Here is a 24,663-nt window from a genome sequence, read left to right on the forward strand (position 1 = left end):
CTTTCTGCATTGCACTTATGTGAAAAAGCGTAATTACCCAGCTCAGTGGACGCTACCGACTGTAACTGAGCGACTCCAGACATGAAGAAACGACTGGTCCAAATACTTGGCTTCTTGGTTTCGTCCCTGGGATGGTTGTTTGTGCTGTGCACTATGGCCATGGACTACTGGAGGATCACACAGTTGGGAGGACAAGGGGGCTCCTTCATCATCAGAGTGGCCTGGTACTGGTCCAACCTGTGGAAGGATTGTTTCACTGATTCCACCGCCGTCACCAACTGCAGAGACTTCCCTGTGCTCTGGACCGTCACCCGTAAGTGTTCTGTGTGTTTGATATACCTCACGACAAGTTTTCAATTTCTTGATAGTAGAGTAATACGTGTGGTTATCTTTTAATTCTTTGACAAATTCACAATAGGAAAGAAAACATTAACATTTTCTCAACATTGTTAAAGTAGACCTTTGATATTGGTTTAAATTTAAATAATGATAATCCAACATGCAATTTTAAGAGAATCTATGTAAATTCATCTATGGAAATATTATACTTCATAACTTCAGAAAAATAACTCAAGTTACAATCACTTGGCCTTGTAACACGTTTTTAGGTAAAAACGTGCTCTTAGACCCTGGTCAGACCTGGTATTAACATCCGACCAAAGAAGTCAACAGCTCAAAGTTCCTCTGCTCAACCCAATGAAATGTGCCCTGAACGAACGACTCCTGTGATGACTTGTTATCGAATCTCACTTTCCTCCTCTATATGTAGACACACATTTATGTAATTTCTGTGACCAAACTGTTTCCGTGGTCAAAATTTTTGTGTGTCGGAGATAGAGGGAGGGATCAGGATCAACAGGGGCTGAGTGAATAAATGTGTCCCCGGAGCTGTTGAATTGTGATTGGATCACTCAGGGGGGATGTTCATACCAGGTTTAAACTGGGCCTCAGCAGCGTTTAGTTTACACCAGTCAAACCTTAACAGATACTTATGCTCATCACACCATGATGAGCATAAGGAGGTTGTTAAATATATTTGGTCCCAGTACACCCTATAGGCCTAAGATCGATAAAGACTTTGTGGTGGTATCATCTGATCTCACACGGGTGAAGAGAGGTGCAGAACATTCAGGTGCTGTGCCAGACTATTGAAGAAAGTAGGATCTACTGTAAGCTGAAAGGCGGTTGATCAAACTTTACCTCCGGTCATGGGCTTTGGATTGTAACTGAAACAGCAACATTGCAAATACAATGATTTTCCTCCATCAGTTGGCCAGACACAGCCTAAGCGGTAGGTTGAGGGGCTTCCAATATCCAGGTCGTTCAGACATTTGAGAAGGATGGACGCATGAAAGGATTGATGGAAGGATGGCTGGAGGGATGGAGAGATTTGATTTCAGTCTAACATCAGCCTCTATCCAGTCTGACAGAAAGCGAACTTTGGAAATTTAACCTTTTCTGCTGAATCATTTCTGCATTTTGTCAAAACCAAACTCTTCCTGTTTCCCTCAGCTTTCGTCCAGGGAGTTCGAGGATTGCTAATGTTCGGGTTAACGTTCGGATTCTTTGCTGTATTGCTTTGCTTTCTTGGGATGGAGTGCACTTTTATCGGTGGAGCTGAAAAAACCAAGGACAAAATGGTTTTCGCCGGTGCAGTATTCCATGTGGTCGGAAGTGAGTACAGATCATTGCGTGTGTGAGTTTGTCTTTGTGAATGACGGAAACTTTTAACTCTCATTGTTCCTTGATTTCCACGAAACCTCTGCACACAGGTGTAGCGAGTATTGCTGCCTACTGCCTATACATCAACAGGGTTGCCAGAACAACCTTTGCTGCCAGTATAGGACCAGGAGTCTTACGGTAATTTTCAACACTTAGCAATATTTTTCCAAGTGTTAACTTTGAACTTCAGAGGACTTTGTTGTGCCCTCCAGGTATGACCTAGGACCGCCCATATTTCTTGGATTAGCGGGATGTTTCTTAATCCTGTTGGGTGCTATCTTTTATGCTGTGACAGTCTGCAGAGCAATATGGCCTAAAAGGTATCTAAACCATTCACCTTTATGCTTTTTTCTGTACCTGCAAAGATCATACTGCCTAACTACATTTGTCGATGTTTTACAGTAAAGGGGTTTATTCCTATCAAGGAGGCACATACATGGTCCCTCGCTCCAGAGGACAAACGTACACTGGATACTACAGACCCTCATTGCAGTACGGATCTTACCTTGGCTCAGGACGGTCCAACAGCTCCAAGATCTCACAGCTCTCTCAGACAACACCGACCACCAAAATCTCAGAAAGAGATGCATTTGTTTAATATCTCCAATCTATTTTGTTGTGTATATTTTTATCCAAGAGACAAGCACAAAGCAGCAATTCTGATTGACAATGAGCATATTGTGGATTGATTTCCTTCAGCCTTCTCTTCAGAGCAGCATATGTACATTTTTAAGTTTGTGTTGTTTTTATTCACTTGTGATGTTTGTTTTCATAAAGCTGGTGCCATTCTGTGGTAAATAAACTGTGTTTACGCTGCATTCATTAACTTTGTTGTCATTTAATCAACAGCATGTACAACTGGGAACATCACTGGGATCGCTCTGCATTAATATGTAATTAAAAATAAACTTTGCACCTAACAATGAGCCTTCACAATTATTTCTTTGATTAAAATGTAGTGTATTGCGTAAAAATATTGCTCCAGTGGACCCTCAGTTTCTCGATAAAATCCAAGTTATTTCATGAGTGACAGCACCCTCATCACTCTGCATTGTGTATTAAATAAAAACGATATCAGCATCATTGTTACATTGGAACACTCCATTTGTAATTAAAAAATAAAAGGTTACATAAAACTGAATCCTTCCCGGCAGACTCCTGAGTACCAACAACAAAGACTTCATCAAAGGGACCTTCACCAAACACGGCATATCATGTGATGATGTACACAAACCCTGTTTTACCTGTGTGTGCACGTGTGTGTGTGTGGGCGTGTATCTGTCTGTTTGTGGGTACATACATGCATGCACCTGAGGAGGCTCTTTCAGGCCAACAGTGCCTGACACGTGTTAATTGAGTATGTGACTGCCGGTGCCTTCCCATCAATAGTTGCAATAAGTCAAATTTTTGGACACAGGACAATTGTGCCAAACTCGTATCATCATCTCTATCAGCCTGGCTTTCCATTGTTCCGTTCTGGTCTAAGTGGGGATGTTGAGGGATCAGAGATTTCTAATGCACCAGTAACATCTGCTGCGGGATGTTTCTCATGGTTACAAAACAAAAATACCAAAGCTCTGTAATATAATGAATAAAGTAATGCTCTCCTGTTGTGTATTAACAAGACACACCAGGGCAGGGTGACAGGGAGAAAGGGAGATTGTCACATAATCACTCTACGTCATTGACTGTCTAAAAGGTGCAGGTTCCATTCTTAGAATAGTAAATATTAAAATAATACAAATAATACAATCTACCATTGGCCAATACACAAGTATGCCAATTAATAACACCTTGATCATTTGCTGGTTTAACTTAACTAACCGTTAATATAAGCATTGAAGTATCTTTCGAAAAATTACATATTACTAGAACTAATATTGTACTTTTTACGTTTTAATGTTGTTCTTTACTTTGAAACTGGTATTGAAAGGTGCTATAAAATAATCTGTATTATTATTTGATATATTATCATAACAATGATAAAAAAATTATAACAATGATATAACAGTGTTATTATTATTATTGCTGTTGTTGTATTATTATTATTATTATGTGTGTTTCACAGTGATGTGAACCGTGTGAGGGGTTGGAAGACACTTTAAGTAATAGACCATTGGCTGAGGTTATCGATGGAAGAAACTCCTCCCAAGTTCATATGACAGTCCACTGCCCAGTACCTATAAATCATAGGCTTTTCATTGCTCGTGCAGTGCCGGGCCTAATTTTAACAAACTTTACCGGCCAGGGAACCATTGATCAATTTTGAGTGCAACGATCAACATAGGAGCCAGCGTCTGTTGTGTGGAGAACTCTTCTGTGCAGCATGAGCAACCTTTATGTGGAGATCGTGGCCTTCATATTAAACATTTCTGGGTGGGTGCTGGTGTGCTCCACCTTGCCGACGGACTACTGGAAGGTTTACTCACTAGATGGAGTAGTTTTAGCCACTGCTACCTACTGGTCCAATCTGTGGAAGACCTGTGTCACCGATTTGACAGGAGTCTCCGACTGCAAAGGCTTTCCCTCCTTGCTGGCACTGGATGGTCGGCTCTTTTTCATGTTGATTGAATGCTTGGTTGAACGTTTGGTTTTCCTGCCGTGCTTATTTCTTGACTTTATTTAAGTGTGCACTTCATCAGTGTTTGTTTCTTAGCAAAGGATCATGTGGTAATATTTTACATTAATTGTATTTCTTTGCCTGATGTGTAAATCAGTCAAAATCCCTTGAACTCATTGACATTTGCGTGTGGATATGTGGGATAGGAGCCAAAACCACAAAACACAAACAGCTATTTTGAACTGCTCGTGCACTGAGCTCTGTTTTATGTTTGCAGGTTACATCCACACATGCAGAGCACTGATGATTGCTGCCGTCTGTTTGGGTTTCTTTGGTTCTGCATTTGCCCTGTTTGGAATGAAATGCACCAAAATCGGAGGAAGTGAAAGAACGAACGGGAGGATCACCTGCGTTGCTGGTGTTGATTTCATTCTAAGTGGTGAGTACAAGTGGGCTGTGATATTATGTATGTAATGGCATTTTATATTCATTTGATTCATTTTGTACTTTGACTTCTTCTTGTTGGTCTCAGGCCTCTGCTCACTGTCAGCGTTCTCCATTTACGCAAATCAGATCACATCAGAGTTTTTTGACCCAAAGTTTTTTGGACAAAAGTAAGAACATTTGTGACAATACAGAATATCCATAATGCATTAAAAACAAAAATAATTCAGTGACTTTGCTGCTTTGCCCTTTGTCTGTATAGGTATGAACTGGGAGCTGCTCTATATATTGGCTTCGGAGGCTCAGTGCTCTGTATCATTGGAGGCAGCATGCTTTGTTTCTCAATCACAAATTCCTTCACCAAAAAGATTGTGTGAGTAAAACCTGCTATGTTAACATTTTTATAGAAGACCCTTGTTGCAAATAACCTGCTGTGTTTATCATTTTGATGAGTCGTACACTGTGGGTGTCTGATTTGTGAAGAAACTGTAAATCTGTCTATTTTTCTCTTCACAGTCACAGTCAGGAAAACTCTATCTACAAAGATGCAGCCTGACGTTTTCATATCTCCTCGAACCCAAGAGGGCGGGCAAGCAATGTAAACCTGCAAACCTGCTGGATTCAGCACTTTGATAAGAATATGCCTTATACTTTTGAGGAATGTGGATGTAAAAGACTTTTAGTTGAAGCCACTGACAGGTCCTAGAAGATGCACTACTTCCGTAATACACAGAAAGATAAATGAATATTGGTGGTTTCGGTCTTGAATACATTTAAATTGATTCTATTGTATCATCTGTAAATTGCAACAATTGTAATGTTACTTGTAGCTTTAACTGTAAAAAATCTGTAAACTGTGTCGGACACAGATTTCTTGTCTGTAATAATTTGACCATCAACTGCCATTTTGTAATAAGTAAAGTTAAAAAACACTTGCTGCATCTTGTCTTTGTGTTTAAAAAGGTGTGTAGTAAATAATGTCCAGCTTAACTTTCTTATCTGTTATGGCTAAAAACAACGATTCAAACAGAATATTAATGTGTGTTACGTTACGTCTCATGTTGTGTAGCAGGTTTAAACATTTCTCCTAAACTCTAGAGAATAAAACAAACAAGGTAAACGTCAGTCCTGTATTTTTCATAATAACTTGTGACGAGTGATGGGGTTTGTTGGTAAAGTTGAAGGTGAGCGCAGGCCAGAGGAGGAGCGAGGAGGAAACAGACTCGGACAGAGACTCTGACACAGACAGGCCCTTTAAAGAGCGTCTGTCCTGATCCTGGAGCAGTGATGGTTATAATTATTCAGCGTTGGGACATCACTAAAAATAACATTAATTGCAGAATCAAGAAATTTCCACATCTCTATTGCTCACCCCTGTGCAGGAGTCGTGGAGGGAGGGAGGGAAGACCTGACCTGATATTTAGATTTTTTTATCTAGTCGAAATATTTGTTGACAGGGAAGCTGTACCCAAACAGGAGTATAATGTGAATGTATTAATAATAAAACAGCCCAGAACACACCAGTCTTATATGGATGTGTATGGTGGTGAGTGGATAATGAGTGTATTTTTATTTTGGAGGATGTGTGATGCTATAACAAAGGCCAACATTCTCATTAACAGGCTTTCATTTTGAGAACATACAAAGAGAACTTTTTGACCCTCAGTATTTATAGGAATAAAGAATATCTAAATAAACAAATCTAGCATGTGGGATATTGCCTCCACCTGCTTATACATCAACAGAATTGCCGCAGTAACCTTTGATGCCAGAGAAGTGGAATCTTTTGTTATCCATAGTAAGCCACCGCATACCCTTTAGCTTTAAATGTAAAAACAGCCAACTTTGATTTCATAATAACACAGGAGAAATCTGATATGTATTTATTTAAATATTCAGGAATGATCTAGCATCTCCCATATATCTTCGATAAGTGGGATGTTCAAATCTTTTACCATTCATATAAGTGACTTGCATCGGTGGTGCACACAGCTGAAGCCATGCTGGCAGGCTCTTGGGTACCGACAACAAACACATCATCAAAGTGACCTTCACAAAAAGACTGGAAAGAAGTCCAAGGCAAAACATGTGATGATGTACACACACCTCGTTTGCCCTGTGTGGGCGATGGTGACGGACACGTGTCCCACAGTTTGTGCTCAGGAGCTGGTGTCGAGGCAGTGAATTGTCCTTTCTCTGGTTAAACTTCAATACAAAAATGGGTTACAGGACCGTGGTGATGTACATGGAGATCGGCTGCTTTGTCGTCTGTGTGTCCGGCTGGATCCTGGTGTGTTCAACGATGCCAACAGAAATCTGGACGTGGTCTGAGGTGGACAGCATCGTCCTGACCACTTCCAACTACTTCTCCAACCTGTGGAAGGATTGTATATCTGATTCGACTGGAGTATCTGACTGCAAGGGAATTCCATCCATGCTGGCACTCAACTGTGAGTGAAACAATGATCCATTTAATGCAGCATTCTAACGGGCATTTTGTAGTGTGTGTACTAAACGTTGTGTGTGCTGCTTCTGGACAGGGGACATTCACATGTGCAGAGCTCTCATCATCATCTCCATCATTCTGTCTTTCTTCGGATCAGTCCTGGTCTTAGTGGGGATGAAGTGCACTAAGATTGGAGGATCGGAGATTGCTAATGCAAGAGTAACCTTTGCTGGGGGGATGAACTACTTCATCGGAGGTAAAGTGTTACCCCTGAGGGTGATCTGAAAAAATATATATCTATAGTCTGTGCGATTAATCATTAATAAAACGTGTGTTGTTTCAGGGATGTGTTCTATGGTCGCTTTCTCTTATTATGGAAACAAAATAAATTCAGAATTTCAAGACCCAAATTACAGAGCTCAGAAGTAAGTAAAATAGAAAATAAAAACGACAAAATAACCCAACATCCGTCACAATAATTTATGAGGGGAAAAACTGCACCGTAATGAATTCTGATTTTATTTAATGCCAGGTTTGAAATAGGTGTTGGTGTCTTTATCGGCTGGGGAGGCTCCACCTTACTTGTTGTTGGAGGCCTTATTTACAGTATCTTTGCCGGGAGGGAAGGATGTCAATCAAGGTAAAATGTTCCAGCAAGATCCAATGTGTGGTTCCACCCAGAGGAAAAACAAACATACATAACCATACATCTCTTGGGTTTCCTCTCCACAGCTCCGAACGCTACCCACCATACCAGTTACCTGACGCCTACGCAGTCGTCCCGACGAAAAGGGCCCCGGCGTCATTGGCCCGCACAGAGAAGAGCGACAGCAGGAAATCCAGGAACACCAGTGAAAGCGGAGTCAGCAGTTTCTCTGGCGTCTCCGGTGTCACCAAGACGACATTGAGTAATGCATCCGGGGGCAGTAGCATCACCAAGACGACAGCAAGCAACGCATACGTGTAAAAACAACGGGTGGATTTACTTTTAAATGAACATTAGTAAGTCCACACTTGAGCTTTAATGATAGCCTTCATAATGTGAACTAATTGTGCTAAACATTTTAATATTCACAGGTGATTTTTCAACTGTATTATAAAATGTGTGATTTGAAGAAGATCTGTTTTCTCACATGCGTTATGCAAATGTTCAGAATAATGGTTCAGTATGATGACATTTATCAAATATAATATAGTTTCATCATTGTTATGTTAAATTGTTCAGTGTTTATTTTAGGAGTAGAAATAAACTCTGCAATACCATGCATGAACACAGAATGCTGTCACGAGACATTGTTAGATGTAGTAAGATATTTTTGAAATGTAAAATAAAACAAAACTTTGATACTGATTCATAAATAAGATTTGTTTGACGTGAGCATGAGAATATTCATAGCATAAGTGGAAATCCTGCTTAATGACTGAATCCAGTGACTTAAAACAAATAGTTATGGAAATCTTTCAAATCTAACCACTAACATATTGTCTAACCCTAACCCGCATTTGATATTAAAATAAACCTAATTTATTAGTCTTCTTAGGAAGACACAAGAGGAACTTCTTTATTCTGTTGTGTTTGTTCTTTGTTGTCCCTAGAAATTCAGATTCACTAGTCCAACACTATTTGAACCTCAGCATCTGGGGTTCAAGATTTGTAAAATTTTACAGCATATGTATATTTTTGTTATAATTTTTCAGTCAGTGGAAATAAAGCATGAAGAGAATCTTTGTTGGTTGTTTTGTGTCTGTATAGACTTTTAAAAAAAGTTTAGCATTTTTTATTTTGGTACTGATTTAACTTTTTATACATAAGTATAAATATTATACTTAATGAAACCTTTGGTCGAGGACAAGAAACCAGAGAGAGGTGAGAGAGAGAGAGAGAGAGAGAGAGAGAGAGAGAGAGAGAGAGAGAGAGAGAGAGAGAGAGAGAGAGAGAGAGAGAGAGAGAGAGAACGAGAGAGAGAGATTTCATTCTCATGCTGGCCTCCTTCTCTTCCCTTTCCCTCGGGAGGTTTTGTCCAACACTGGCACCTTCTCTTTATTCCTCTTGCTCCTCCTGAGGGAATGAACCTTCAACTTAAACTGCCTCCTTAAGTTGGACGGGGCGGCTTGTGACTTGTCCTTGTCTCTGACACGGTCCGTCTGCTCTTTTTTGAGGCTCACGTTTCTCTTACTTGTTGAGGGGCTGCCATCGGAAGTGGGATCATCCCTCGTTCTATTCCTCTGGGACTTTACCGGGCCGGTTTGCCCACCTGTGTCTTTTCGAGTGGCTGCCAGTCGTTCGCTCCTTCTTATCTTGACTTGGGAGTCGCCGGGGCTGTGATCTGCAGTGCTGCCGGAGGAGTTCTCGTCTTGCGGGATCAACTGGTCTCCTTGTCCTCCTTCGGGAGAGCTCCGATCCTGGCAGATTTCCATCAGATCCTGGCACAATTTCACACTAGAAGAAAAATGAAACTGCTGAGCCAAACACCTTAATCTCCTTATATCTCATATTGTTTGTTCCCATATCTATCAGCACAGATGTACACAGACCATCTAGGCACACACTTACTAGGAGCTGTTTTTGAATGGACCCTTAAAGTGGCTCATTGTGATGAATGGATGGAGGAGAATTTTTCTGGGGACAATCCTTTCAAATTGATTCATCATCAGCATCTGTTCCAGTAGGTCGACAAAGCACTCCATGTCGGATACTTCAGCTTGGTCATCATCTCCCCAGAGCCGAGGAATCATCTTTAACAAGATGAGAAAAAAACATGGTTTGGTAAAGACATGTTACAAACAAGAATTGAAACATTTGACTGAAATGAAGAATTGTCACATAGTTTGCTCCCAAGGCAGTGGATGGGACAGGGGAAAGAAACACAGACTGAAGGAAGGACACCATAATAAGTGAGCTATAAACTCATCAATGCGATGGATAACTAATTTCTCACCATAAATCTGGTTTCCATCCAGTATTTTGGCCAGAACCAATATGGATTATCGTCTCCCTCATGCAGTGGCTTTCCAGTTGCAAAATAAATTTGCCTTTTCTGTGTAGTAAGAGTTAGTTAACATCAAGTATGCAAACTCATCATATGTCGATCAGGTGCATTTCTATTACTGAGACATTTGGATGAAGTGTCTCTAGTTTGTAGTCTCATTAATACAACAGCAGAAATCAGTGAACTTAGATTTAAATTTGGATTTACAAATACAAATACAATCATGTTTGTAGCGTTTTCAGTGCAGAACGTGTGATAATGACCATGTCAGTCTCATTCCAGGCGGGGAACAGTGGCTGGCCCATAAACAGCTCGGCAGAGATGCAGCCTAGAGACCATACGTCGATGGCCTCGTCGAAAGGAGCTTTCTTAAGGATCTCAGGAGCTCTTAGAAGAAGTAAACACGAATATATAATTTAATTTAATTCATCACAGCAAACACAGCTGTCCCAGGCATACAGATGTGCTTTCAGCTACTTACCTGTACCACAAACTCTGGAGGATGACACCTATCTGCTCCTTAGGATTGTTGCAGGCTGAGCCAAAGTCGATGACTTTTACTTTCAGTGGCTTTTTGACGTGATCCACCATCATAATGTTTTGTGGCTTCAAATCTGCATGGATAATCCCTGCACCCTTCAAGAATTCCAAGGATGTACCAAGCTGAAATCAGAAAAAAATAATCCACAAAAACACTCATTGAGGGCAGAAAAAAACTGAAACAACTGAGTATCAGTCAGATATTTCAAACTCGCACTGTCGACTTTAGGAACTGGTTAACAAGACAGTTTGGAGAAAGACCAACATACAGAGCACTAGTGAATGTACTACATATGATGATTGGAAGAACTGAAGGCATCTCTAGTCTTTGGGGACATTATTTAACGTAGCCTCTTAAGCAGCGGATGAGATTCGCCTAAAATGCCTGTCTGAGGAGTACCGAAAGTAAATTGAAAGCTGTTCTTGAACCATTTGGAGTACATGCATGATCTTGGTTTCTTTGAAAGGTAACATTCTGAACTTTCCCCCCCAAGAGTCAGAATCAGTCTAAGTGCTACTGACATTGAGTAATAGCAGTTGGAACAGAGTGAAGTACAAGGTTTTTATTTCCGCCTGAATATTTTTTGTTAAACAGATGCCTGCAGATGACTCTAGCTGGGACTTATGAGCTGGAAAACACACTGGGACCCGAGCATGAAGCCTTGACTAGCCGTGGTTCAAATTTGATAACAATACCACAGAAAATTAATATTTCACAGATTTTTACCTAAGGGCATGTCTAGGCGTTTTCCACAAAGGCCATTTGGAACTATGGTAACCAACTAGGCTAAAAAGGCTACTTTTACACTCAAAATCATACTTTTATATAAAGGAGGCAAAACCGGTCATATGGTTTAAAATTTATACAAATAAACATCTTTCATGTTGTTTACATCTTGATGCTGGCTGCGCTGAGATTACGCAACAGCTGACTGTGGCTATTCTTTGATGTAATAGTGTGTTTTGGACTGGATTGGATCGTCTGGACCTTTGGCAATGTACCAAGACTGTTTCTGTTGGAATGTTATCGATCTGTGGATTAATATGATGCTTCTTAGGTTAGTGACGTCGACTTTGTGATTGTTTTTTTTGTGTTAGTGTCTTGACTGAGACGTTAATTGTAGCGGCTGTGGTGATCGGATCTTGAAATGGTTTACATCAGTCGAATCGGAGGAATCTTAGCTTTCTAATGATATGTTGCATCAGTATCTAGCGGTACGAGGCAGTTCTGTAAATAACAATTTTTGAGGCTTATCGGCAGAACCGGCCCGCCCGTGAGCCGGTGCTGCTTAACAGGTCTGAAGTGCAAGCAACTTTTATTAGTTGTAACTAAAACAAATAAACGGCATTTAATTGGAACAGGGATTTTGCCAAAAACAGTAACAGACACATTTCAAAGTTAGCCCTTCACCCTACAAAGCAGTTAGTGTAAGAAACCAACCTGCTGCAGAATGGGCCGGATCTGCTTCAGCTCAAGATGTCTACCCGGGTTGATCTTCATGAATTTGTGCAGATTTATATCCAGGAGCTCAAATACGAAGCAGACATTTTCCTTGAAGGTGAAGGAGTCAATCAATCTGACGATGTTGAACATCTCTGAGTGGTGCTCCTGCAGGGTTTGAAGGGTGACCACCTCTTCCTCCTCACACTGAGTGCAGGCCGAGCTTTCGATAACTTTTAAAGCCACCTTCTCATTTGTGCTCTCATCCCGGCATCGGAAGACGACGCCGTAGGAGCCAAAGCCCAGATACTTCTGCACCAGGTACTTTGTAGTGGAGGAGGAGATTAGATCCCCTTTTTGGATTTTCATCCACCTGTAATGAGACATTGTGGCTGAAATATTCTCTTGTTGATTTCCATAGTCTGTCAGGAGAAGAGAAAAGAGGGAATTAAGACACTGCATCAAGCTCAGTCATTTTAAAACGAAAACTACTGCTTCAATCAAAGATACATTACAGACCAATAAATAGTGTGTACTTCTATCACTTATACTACTCCTATGACACGTACATATCTAGTGTACACAATTCAAAATGAGACTACTAAGTAATATATATATGAAGATAAAACTATTAATGACACATAAAAGTGTCAACTCACCGGAGGGTTGATCGGTGAACTTTGTTTGGGAAAGAAGTTCAAATCCTTACAACAAGGGGTTAAACTCAAAATCAGGGCAGAGATATTAGCCAATTACTTTTCACCATAGGTTATACGATTGAAATGAAGTTTTATGTGTATTAAATGCTGTCATATCTAATTAGATCAAAGGTCCTTTTTTAAAATTTGATTACCTTACATGTCAAATATATTTCCTTTCATGTGAATATTTAATATTAAATATCTCCCTCTCTCTCTCTCTCTCTCTCTCTCTCTCTCTCTCTCTCTCTCTCCCCCTCTCTGCCCCCCTCTCTCTCTCTGCCCCCCCTCCCTCTCTCTCTCTCTCTCTCCCTCTGTGTCTCTGTCTCTCTCCCCTTCCCCCCTCCCTCCCTCCCTCTCTTTCTCTCTCTCTCTCCCTCTCTCCTACTCCCTCCTTCCCTCTCTCTCTCTCTCTCTCTCTCTCCTTCTCTCTCCCTTCCTCCCTCTCTCCCCCCTCTCTCTCTCTGCCCCCCTCCCTCTCTCTCTCTCTCTCTCTCTCTCTCTCTCTCTCTCTCTCTGTCTCTCTCCCCCTTTCCCCCTTTATCCCTCCCTCCCTCTCTCTCTCTATCTCTCTCTCTCTCTCTAGCCCCGGCCCTCTACCACCCCCCTTCCCTCTCTCTCTCCTACTCCCTCCTTCCCTCTCTCCCTCTCTCCCCCCCTCTCTCCCTCTCTCTCGTTATGCTGCCGTGGCTCCTCTCAGTTGAACCAGCGGAGGTGGGCGGGGCTGTCCGGCGCATCCAGCCAATCGGTGTGCCCCACGATCGGGTGGGTTGCTGTCCTGAGTGGGACAGAGACAGACACAGAGACCATGCTGCGGGACTCTCCTGTGATGGGACTGTGGACACTCAACGAGACAAACCACAGCTGAACGCACGCAGGCTCGTTTCTGTGGGACATCGGGAGAACGAGGACTCGTCGGACACGAACTGCACCATGGTGTCCATTGAGCATGTAGCTCACAAAATACTGACTTACATCCCATATGTTCTCGTCCTGGTTGACATGAGATACGAAGGTAAGAGGCTGAGTTAACTTCAACCCAACTTTACTAGACTAACTAACTGTAACTTGAGTTATCGGTACAACAATGCTAGCCTAGTCGAAACTGCCTGTTTTTAGCTTTAATGCTAATGTCAACATCTCCACTACAGTGTCGGCTAACGCTAAGCTAGCTAACCACTTTTTTTGAAGAAGCCCTTTATCTGCTTATTGTTGGTTACAGTGTTCAGTTTTTTTTTGACCACGGGAGATTTCCAAACTACCACAACTGCCACCATGCTAACGCTAGCCACCCTGAGGTGCAAGCTAACTAGTTGTTAACTTTAACAACGTCAAGCTAGCTACATGTCAAAGTCGTGTCCCGCGTGTCAGTGGTCTGTCAGTGCTGTCTGTCAAACGAGGACACGTCACTGTAGTGTTGCAGTATGTGCTCACTGTGTGTGTGTGTGTGTGTGTGTGTGTGTGTGTGTGTGTGTGTGTGTGTGTGTGTGTGTGTGTGTGTGTGTGTGTGTGTGTGTGTGTGTGTGTGTGTGTTTCAGGGGTGACCTGTGGTCGGGATGGGAGTGTGGACAATCACATGGAGATGGGGAAGAAGCTGCTGGCTGCTGGACAGTTAGCCGATGCCCTCTCTCATTTCCACGCTGCTGTGGGTAAGTGTCGTCAACATGCAGAGTTAGCAGTGTTTACAATTTTTTGGGTTACATTAGAAATTGCAGTGCAAAGGGTTTATTTTGCACTCATTTGTCTCCATTGTGTGTGTCGTCAGACGGAGATCCCAAGAACTACTTGGCCTTCTACAGGAGAGCGACGGTGTTTCTGGCCATGGGGAAGTCCAAGTCGGCGCTGCCGGATTTGAGCAGAGTGATCGAGCTCAAACCGGACTTCACATCGGTACATTTCTGCTGCTCACCAATTTGTCTTGAATCTTATTTTCACGTGTCGTACTGCACCCTCACCAGAGATATAACCTGTGACCCCGTTCAGACCTGGTGTTAACACCTGTCTGAATGCACTCTCAATGCGTCCTCGATGTGTCCTAAGATCTGATCACTCAGACGACATCTGAAGAGGGTGTGGGATGCATGTGGCCTCACTCTTTTCACCGTCTGAACACTAATAACTCCTGTTCCACATATGAAGGATCACCTACACCGCTGCAGGCAGCTGAGCAAGTTTCACAATGAATCGAAAGTATCTTTATGCTTCTCAGTGATTTTACATTGATTTGTTTGTAGCCACCACCACAATATCAACCCTGAGCTCTTCATAATGAAACTTAAACTGTTAAAATCCTTCTTCATAAGAGAGCTGCACAATCATTCATTCAGTCTGTCCTGACTGTGCTTGCTCTCTCTCTCTCTCCCTCTCTCCCTCTCGATCCCTCTCCCAACAGGCACGACTTCAGAGAGGAAACCTCCTTCTGAAGCAGGGGAGACTCGACGAAGCAGAGAGTGACTTCAAGAAAGTGGTGAGTAACATCCAGTTTAATGTGACTGAGAAGAGGTCATAATAAACAGAGTTCACCAGGAGATGTCAGTGTTTCTCAAATCTAGACTAGTGTGATATCAATATGATTCAAAATGTACAGTTAGATTTAGGAAGTGGAAGAAGCAATTCAGAAGAAATATCCCATGTCTTCACTGCTCCTTTAGAAGTGCTCCATCTCCCACGTAATTCTATGCACATTGCTAAGACAACAACACAATGACGGAATCCAGAGCGTCTTACGTCTGTGCGGATTTGAATACTTTCTGAAAGCTGTTCGCAAAACAAACTTTATAATGTTAAACTTTGCCAAGCAAATGACATGCAGACAAACACAGCATCCAAACACTATGGAGTTAAAAACAGCCCGAGTCTATTGTTTATAGAAAGAAGAAATCTTGTGAGCTGCTCCAACACTGGACCATCCAGGGATCCATATGGTTTTTTAAAGTTTTTACACGCTCCACACTTCTCTGAGATGCCATCCCAGCATCACCGGAAAACATTCCTTCCATTTACTTGCCTTCTGGCGCTCTCTTGTCTGCAGACACATGGTCTTTCAGTGATGGAAAGGTTGAACGGTCCCTCTCCTTCGACTGATTTGCAATTAATTTATTATTGGATTAGATTTGCTTACACAACCTTTAACATAAGTCGAGTTGGGAGTTAAGTGATACACAAAATACACATAATACAATATGAAACATGCTGCATCCATAAGCCATCTTACAAGATTAAATTGAGTGGTCTCTCATTGGGGCCTTCAGGGACCATTTGTAGGTGCTTATTAAGGATTAAGACTCGCTAATGCATTTTTCATTGGATTTACCATGTTGGACCTCACAAGACACAAATGCCCTTTTTATATCTACAATAAGTTAAACAGTCAGAGGTTAAACAGTAACGGTGCAAAGCCTAGAAAGTTTGACACATGGCATTCAGCTTTAATACTTCCCGCTTCAAGATAGAAAGGACTTTGATTCCTTGTTGAGGCCTAATGGCATCTGAGCTTGTAAAGATTTATATGGACAATACTCTGCTATTATAATGTCAAAGAATCTGACCTGAGCTGCATGTTGTCCTGTTGCTTCAGCAGTCCACCCCCCCCCCCGGCCTGGTGTAATGCTTCACATTTATGCTCTGAACTCTTTCTTTAGCTGAGCCAGCAGGAAACACTCATGGGAAAGTCGGGTCTCCTCGTAAAGGATGTGTCATTAGCTGAGATTGCTCTTGTGATTATGATGACTTCCCTGATGGGGAAGATTGTAATGTAATGGGTGTCAGGTATGGTAAGCACTGCTGTAATTGGCACAGGGATCTTTTCAGATATATAAGAGCTCATACTGGAACCCATTGGGGAGGGAGAGGGCAACATTATTTTAAGCACACAGAGTCTATAGTTATACCATCTCTTTTTCCACACACTTCATTTTGTTTAAAAGTAGCTGATATAATGTCTTACCTTGCAATCATCCAGCTGAAGTCCCACCCCAGCGAGAAGGACGAGAGAGAAGCCCAGAGTCAGCTGACAAAGTCGGATGAAATTCAGCGGCTGGTGGCTCAGGCACACAGCAGCTACAGCAGCCAGGATTACATGACAGCCTCTGTCCAGCTCGACACAATCATCGAGGTGAGCGACTCACCTCGTCAGCAGTGCCTGATTTCTTCCTGCAAGCATTGGTGAAGTCGTTATAATGAGTCCTGCAGTTTGTAAGAGTTCCCGTCCTCCTGTGACAGACTTGCGTTTGGGATGTGACTTCTCGTGAGATGCGAGCCGAGTGCTTTATCCACATGGGAGAGATGGGGAAGGCCATCAGCGACCTCAAAGCTGTGTCGAAGTTAAAGAATGACAACACCCAGGCTTTCTACAAACTCAGCACCATCTACTATAACCTGGGAGACCATGAGATGTCCCTCAAGTAAGAATAACTTGCAGACTACAATATTTTTGCAGGACCAGGGTAAAACAGTGTCACTATGAGAGACCCTCCTTATAATAAAGCTGTCTCAAATAATAGATAACATCTCAACCGTTTTTGTAAATCGATTTTTTAATATGTAATGTGAAGCAAAAATGTGAGATGAAAAAACATCTGGAGAACAACAGCTAAGATTAGAAGCCAAAGCAGAACGAGGGCCAGAAGGAAAAAACAATGCAAAGTGTGGCTTCAAAAATAAAATCATATCAGCTTGAGCTTCACCCAAACTGTTGTTACTGCTGGACTGTTGTGTGTACGTGTTTAAAGCACATGCAGTAACATCAAACATGCGCCTGTTGTAACCACTCTCACTTCTCTTCCTCCTCTGATCTGCAGTGAAGTGCGCGAGTGCCTGAAGCTGGATCCTGATCACAAGCCGTGTTACAGCCATTACAAGCAGGTCAAGAAGCTCAACAAACAGATCCGATCTGCAGAGGAGCTCATCCAAGAGCAGAGGTGTGTGTGGGTGAATGTCTGTATGTGTTCAGGCAGTTGTGTTGTATGTAAATAATCAAAATAACATCCCCTCTGAATTCCATGGATTGTGTTAGCTGTAGAACGACTGTGTCCTTATCCTCCGGCATTTTTCTGCTCTCACAGACAGGCATGGAAAACACATATGAATGTGAATGGATGTCACATTATACTTGACACACCCAAGATATGTTCCCGAGATTAAATCAAGAGAATGACAGTGTGCCTCTTGTTCTCTTAGATATGACGACGCTGTGAGTAAATATGAGACGGTGATGAAGACTGAGCCCAACGTTCCCCAGTTCTCTCTCCTTGCCAAGGGGCGCATCTGCCATGCGCTGGCACAGGTAAGACCTCTCCCCGCTGCCACGTGATGTAGTAACTCACCCGTGATACTCTGTATCTGACCATCGCATTTTCTCCGTGCTGTGACCAGGGCCAGCATGGTAGCAAGGCTATCTCGGTGTGTAGTGAAGTCCTCGAGTCGGACCCAGAGAATGTAAACGTGCTGAAGGACCGAGCTGAGGCGTTTATCCAGGACGAGCAGTATGAGGAAGGTAAGACTGTCAGATGGATGGCAGTTTAGAGGAGTCGGTCTCACACTCTCCGCTGGGAATTCATTGATTTCAGCAGTGAATGTCCTTGGACATGTTTTTTTTGTTAAAGAAGGACTCACCTGTGACGCAGCTGTTGTGCAGATTGTTGTAACTTTACTCAACAAACAAAATTAAATGAACTCGCCTCACACAATTTGATCTGGCTTTAAAGACTTTTGGGGTCCAGACATTCTCGGGCATTTGCCTTTCACAAATAAAGAACACAGCAGGAGATAGTGCTGTTCAGACGCGCTCACAACAAAATCAGATATTTTTTGCATCTGTTGCATGCTAGACATGTCATAAGCTTACTCTAGATAATCTCCTGCTGTTCTCTCACATAGGCTCATTCAGACACTATCCACAGTTTTTACTAAGGGGCTGGCAGGAGAAACTCAGGAGAATGTCCTCAGTAACTGACTCGGACATTTGTGTTCACAGCCCGATCAGATTTCAGGAGATTATCTGGAGTTCAGCAATTGTCTGAAAGCAGCTTGAGTGGCTCTGAAATTTCTGACCACTTTAGTAGATACACACTTTTAATTTAATGCAATCCATATCACTGAGTGTGTGTTGTAATAACCTCTACTTCACTTGAGAGGCCTAACTATTGGATGTCATGGCAATAGCTTACCACAAGGGGTCCCTGTAACACTATGCCCAGTGAAGTAAAGTAATGGCTCATCAGCTTCTTTGACCTGATCATTAAATTCTGTCTCATTTAACACAGTCGCTCTGAAGTTAATCTCTTGTGACTGTGAATTTGAAAAAAGCAAATCAAAGCCCAAATGTCAATAAACACAACGAGCACTAATTCTAAAGCCCGAATAAACTCAAAGATCCTCATCATCAGTGTGTTAGAAGTAAGTGTCGTCGAGAAGATGAAGAGCTGACATCATGCAGAAGTTGCAGCTTTGACCGTCCTCATTAAGCCCGTGGAGGCAGAGGCAGGATTAGCACGAAGCCACACTTTCCTCGACGTGTTGTTAAATCACCTCCCAGCCGTCGTGTCACCTGTCACCTGATGGTCTGCCGCTACCATGCTATTCTTTATGAACATTTTCTCCTTGTGAATATGCTGAATCTGTAGGCGGGGGACCACAGGAGGCTTTCAGTTTTCTAGCTAGGCCGATCACATTTAAGCAGGGTTCGCTGGTCAGAGTCAGAACCCATTGACCGAAATGCATCAGCTACCAGCGTTTTAATTTATCTGTATTCATACGCGATAGACCAACAAAAAGGATCGCTGTTTGTGTGGAGAAAAGTTCGATTGGTGTGGACCCATCAGAATGTAAACAAGTTCACCGAACAGAGTTTGGGTTCCAATTGCTGACAAAATATTGGCCGTTGCCCCCAGAGGCTAATTCGTTGTCAGAAGTTAACCGATTGGCTCCGAGATCGTCAGAATCTCTTGCATTTATCTTACAATTAAGTTTGAAATCAATTCTAAACCATTCGTCTCCCTTCAGTGGGTTTGTGTAGATTTTCAGTGCAAAATCCCAACCCTGGTTCCTATAGAATCATTTTTACATCGGCTGTTCTTTGTATAAGAATTTGAAACTATCTTATTCTCACTACCGGTGTTTGTCTGCCAGAAACATTTTGGAAGTGTTCTTTTTAATTACGCTGTAAGTTCAATGCACATAATTACAAATATCCCCTGAAAGTTCGACATAGTGGTGCAGTATGCATTATACGATAAGTAAGTACAGGATTGGTATCAGTATTGGCAGTGATTCAGTGTTGAGGTGCAGAACTGAAAACCAAAGCCGAGCCAGCACTCTCATTTTCTATCTTAACAATTTTTATGACGTTTACAGCTGATTCCAGTGCGTCTGTCTCCAACACTCCTATTGATTTGAGCTGCATAGACTAAAATAAAACCTAAAGTAATGACTCATAACCGAGCAGGATGATACATTCAGGAGGAGTGTATTTTTTAGAACAGTCGGCTGTAGGTTGACACCGGAATCGAACTCAGAACTACATTGGATCTGTTGACAATGTACGTCATTTACATCATAGACAACCTTCCTCACACCTGACACTCTCAGGGAGGTGGACAGACAGAGGCTGTAGTGACACAGCGCTGGGTGGTACAGGCTGTGGGTGGGTGGTAAGAATTAGATGCGTGTCCTCTGTAAGTACAATCATAAACGTCCAAGTGGTTTAATAGAGGAAAGAAATCAGTCAGATTAAAGCCCTGTCAGTTCATATATTTGCCATCTATAGTGTCACTTCCACAAATGTCAATTTAACTTCTATTTTACGCCCAGAGGACAAGACAAGTCATGTCAAATTCAAAAAGAGAAAAGAACATTCACTATCTCTCTCACTCAAACGCACACACGCATGTAAATCCAATTAAATCCACAATTAACAGCGGCGACCCTGCAGGCAGGTCAGAGCCGGAGTAATAACATCGTTTACCAAGAGCTCATCAGTTCTGCAACCGCAGGAGACGCTGTCTGACCGCGAGCACATCAGCAGGTGGGAACAGCCGACCTCATGTGGGCTTTTAAACTGTCAGAACTCATGGGTTTTAAACTCACCTCAGTATGTTTCACAGGGTAAACAAGCCTCTGAGCGCACACACACACACACACACACACACAGGAACTCACTCACTCACTCACACACACGGCCTGGAGCTGCTGCAACATTATCCGGATGTGATGGGGGTTTCTGGATAAAGTACAAGATCAGTCACTTTCAGATGTTTGCTCATGTGGGTTATACTTTTAGCCAAAGCTTTTTTGACAGCACAAAGTGAAGCCAAATTATTTTGAATCTCCCTTGTGACTGGCTGCAGTATAGGACATAAACCCGCCTCCTCCAGATGGGACATGGTCCAAACTAAAGGCCGGCGCATGCTTCTGCGTCGTCAGGAGCCCGCAGGCACGCAGCTGTAACGCAGGACTCGTTCTCATTCATGGTTCTCCAACCGTTGCGCGTGTTGCCATGCAATTCCCCGCCAGAACACTAGGCGCAGTAATGTTTTTTGTCGAAGTCGGCTCTTCTTCGTGTGTTGCACGAAGAAGAGCGATTTATTTACATCGCCACGGCGGCTCCTCAGAGCCTTTTTCTGGCGGAAAAATCCGTCGGTTAGTGACGGGTTATACTGGTGGACATAGTGTCGGATCTCTTCTGCCAAGTGCTCTTCTATCTGGTCCATATTCGTTCTTCTAAATCTTCCGTGTTTTCCGGGCATGAACCGGAAATGCGACTCCGGAAATGATGTAGTCAGCAGACCAATCACAGCCCTCGCGGCCGGGTGACGCTTGCGGGGCTTTGCCGTCTAGTTAGAAAAATTGGCCGACGCACGTAAGGACGTAGGAAGGGCCGTGAGGGGCCCGGAAGGGCTCCTGCGTCTCCGGGCCCATGAAAACGCAGAAGCATGCGCCGGCCTTAAGTCCTCGAGCATCGAGTGATAAAGTTTCTTTGAGCAAGGCAACGAGCATGTTGTGGGGTTAATGTTTTGTTTGGGAGACTCCACTCAGATGATGAACCTTCTGAACTTAAATAACTGTCTGAGGCTGATTTAATAGAATAATATCGTTAATAAAAAAGGACAACATGTCTCCACTTCCTCTTGTTGTATAAAACTGGAAGCAAATTTCACCGGTGCCTCCATCTTGTGCTATTGTCGCATTTGGATCCAGGGTCTGTGCAGTAGTGATCGTGGTGAGGAGCTGTGGTATCGAGCCGATACTCACTCCACCAAACATGAGTCAGTCTCACCTGTCAATCAGGACGTTTTTAAAACATTAAATAACTAATTTAAACCAAGAACTACCTAAAAAGGCAGAAAATGTATTTGACTAGTACTTTCACTTCTTAAGGCCGGCGCATGCTTCTGCGTTTTCACGGGCCCGGAGACGCAGGAGCCCTTCCGGGCCCCTCACGGCCCTTCCTACGTCCTTACGTGCGTCGGCCAATTTTTCTAACTAGACGGCAAAGCCCCGCAAGCGTCACCCGGCCGCGAGGGCTGTGATTGGTCTGCTGACTACATCATTTCCGGAGTCGCATTTCCGGTTCATGCCCGGAAACCACGGAAGATTTAGAAGAACGAATATGGACCAGATAGAAGAGTACTTGGCAGAAGAGATCCGACACTATGTCCACCAGTATAACCCGTCACTAACCGGCGGATTTTTCCGCCAGAAAAAGGCTCTGAGGAGCCGCCGTGGCGATGTAAATAAATCGCTCTTCTTCGTGCAACACACGAAGAAGAGCCGACTTCGACAAAAAACATTACTGCGCCTAGTGTTCTGGCGGGGAATTGCATGGCAACACGCGCAACGGTTGGAGAACCATGAATGAGAACGAGTCCTGCGTTACAGCTGCGTGCCTGCGGGCCCCTGACGACGCAGAAGCATGCGCCGGCCTTTAGAGCCTGTCGTGTCAGTCGAATACTGTTGATACTGTAATTCACCCCCACTGGCTGTTTTGTATGAATATGCAATGCTGATCCTAACCTGCCTTATTTGCTTTTTGTTTTTGAAGCTATCCGTGACTACGAGACGGCCGCAAAACACAGTGAGAACGACCGTCAGATTAAAGAAGGCATGGACAAAGCTCAGCGACTCCTCAAGCAGTCGCTGCGGAGGGATTATTATAAGATCCTGGGTGTGAAGAGGTGAGCACTGATCACTGGAATGTCTTAAAAACTCAGGGTAAAAGGAGATTCTCACATTTTACTAGGTGAGGAGCTTTTATATGATTGCATCAGGATTCTATTTATGTTTTGATGTCAGTTTTAAGCGCTGAATAACCACAAATTAAGCCCTAATGCTTTTGAATGTTAGTTTTGTCCCTTTTTAAGCATTTTGTTGCATTCAAAAGCTCTACTGACAAGATGGAAATCAAATGTACGGCAACAGAAGTGCTTGTGGTTATAAAAAGTAATGGTTTCTTTTATAGGAGCCAGTTTGCTAACCCTGACACTGGTATTATTAGAGTCGGCTCATGTGTAGAACAAGGGAATAGAATCTTGATCTTATCTCCAGCTAAATGTGCTGATCATCGTCTCCCCCATGGTCACAGAAATGCCCAGAAAAAGGAGATCATCAAAGCCTATAGGAAAATGGCACAACAGTGGCATCCGGACAACTTCCAAAATCCAGAGGAAAAGAAGAAGGCGGAGAAGAGGTTCATAGACATCGCTCAGGCCAAAGAGGTTCTCACTGACCCAGGTAACGAGGAGTCCTGTCTACCTTTTACAAATATGTAAACAAAAATCTCTTTTGCATTGTTTATTTTGTAAATTAAATTTTTCATGTCAGCAAACATTACTGATATACCAATTTTTAGGGTCTGCAGTAGACAAAGCCTTTCCTCAGTGAATTTGTATTAGTGCATTCCACTATTGCAACACAATCTTCTCTAGTTTGGTGCGATTTATAGACTTAACTGACCAAACTAGATTAGAAAAGTGCACAGAATTGATATATTAAATACATTTTCCAGACAAAATGCATCAAATTTAGTATAAGGTGAAAAGAACTCAACCTGTATGAGCAAAGTGCACAACTCCTCCATGTAAACTGTTGACAGGCTTCCACTTTAGTCTCTTTCAAAGCATTGCACCAACATGTCAATTTGTGTTTTGCAGAGATGAGAACCAAGTTCGACCACGGAGAGGACCCCATGGATCCAGAGAGCCAGCAGAGTCACCATCAGAACTTCCATGGAGGTCACTCCGGTTTCAATCCCTTCGGTTCAGGACCCTTTAACTTTAAATTCAACTTCAACTGAGGAGGCTCCGGTCCAGCACTGCTTGAGGGGATTGTTTGTATTTTCCTCCCTATTTAAAAGGGAGATCGCTGACACGAGGCGTGCCAGCGCATTCCAATGAGGAGCCAATCGTCACTTAAATTCATCAACATTAATTTAAGACACATCTTCGTTGTTGAATAATACAACTTCAGATTCCGTTTGGGGAAGGACTGTTGCTATGCTAACAAATCACTGCCGAGTGCAAAGCAGCTTTTATCTGACAAGACCAACTGATCATTCTCCATCCTCTCCATGTATTGTACGCTGTACAATTCACATCCTTTCAGTTTGTACATAGGTACAGTGCTATTTTTATATGGAGTTTTTCTGAAGTGTAAATAAAGAGCTATTTATGTACATTAAAACAAGGTTAAAATGTGGATTAATTTACTACATTGACAGACTGAAGCAACAGTTTGAGAAATGACACTCATCATCATTGCATCTAAACTTCCCCCTGACGGCAGATATCCTATCAGCTTCTTCCACATGTGTATTTTCACACGATGAA

The 24,663-nt window shown here is 42.7% G+C and overlaps 4 protein-coding genes and 1 pseudogene across 4 annotated transcripts; 4 read left to right on the forward strand and 1 right to left on the reverse strand.

Annotated features, from left to right (window-relative positions):
• Positions 1-81: 81 nt before the first annotated feature.
• cldn10l2 (claudin 10-like 2) lies at positions 82-2,320 on the forward strand. Its single transcript, XM_061088662.1, has 5 exons — positions 82-313; positions 1,513-1,674; positions 1,773-1,860; positions 1,935-2,042; positions 2,125-2,320. Exons 1-5 carry the CDS (start codon positions 82-84, stop codon positions 2,318-2,320), a joined length of 786 nt encoding a protein of 261 aa, XP_060944645.1.
• A 1,701-nt stretch (positions 2,321-4,021) lies between these two features.
• Positions 4,022-6,138, forward strand: LOC133021241 (claudin-10-like; annotated as a pseudogene).
• Positions 6,139-6,944: 806 nt separating this feature from the next.
• On the forward strand, positions 6,945-8,139 carry LOC133021701 (claudin-10-like). Its single transcript, XM_061088661.1, has 5 exons — positions 6,945-7,176; positions 7,267-7,428; positions 7,516-7,597; positions 7,705-7,812; positions 7,905-8,139. Exons 1-5 carry the CDS (start codon positions 6,945-6,947, stop codon positions 8,137-8,139), a joined length of 819 nt encoding a protein of 272 aa, XP_060944644.1.
• A 1,010-nt stretch (positions 8,140-9,149) lies between these two features.
• LOC133021242 (homeodomain-interacting protein kinase 1-like) lies at positions 9,150-13,038 on the reverse strand. Its single transcript, XM_061088026.1, has 7 exons — positions 13,002-13,038; positions 12,144-12,516; positions 10,644-10,825; positions 10,426-10,549; positions 10,112-10,210; positions 9,727-9,908; positions 9,150-9,612 (listed from the first exon to the last, which is right to left on the reverse strand). Exons 1-7 carry the CDS (start codon positions 13,022-13,024, stop codon positions 9,150-9,152), a joined length of 1,446 nt encoding a protein of 481 aa, XP_060944009.1. The 5' UTR covers positions 13,025-13,038.
• A 568-nt stretch (positions 13,039-13,606) lies between these two features.
• Positions 13,607-24,520, forward strand: dnajc3a (DnaJ (Hsp40) homolog, subfamily C, member 3a). The gene is made up of 12 exons (XM_061087960.1): positions 13,607-13,856; positions 14,380-14,490; positions 14,607-14,731; positions 15,234-15,308; positions 16,803-16,955; positions 17,063-17,244; positions 17,641-17,760; positions 18,020-18,125; positions 18,215-18,335; positions 22,881-23,013; positions 23,421-23,569; positions 23,989-24,520. The coding sequence occupies exons 1-12, from the start codon at positions 13,775-13,777 to the stop codon at positions 24,129-24,131; spliced, it is 1,500 nt and encodes a 499-aa protein (XP_060943943.1). The 5' UTR covers positions 13,607-13,774; the 3' UTR covers positions 24,132-24,520.
• Positions 24,521-24,663: the final 143 nt, after the last annotated feature.

The sequence above is a fragment of the Limanda limanda genome, chromosome 16 (genome assembly GCF_963576545.1).
Source record: "Limanda limanda chromosome 16, fLimLim1.1, whole genome shotgun sequence".
NCBI classification, from domain to species: Eukaryota; Metazoa; Chordata; class Actinopteri; order Pleuronectiformes; family Pleuronectidae; genus Limanda; species Limanda limanda.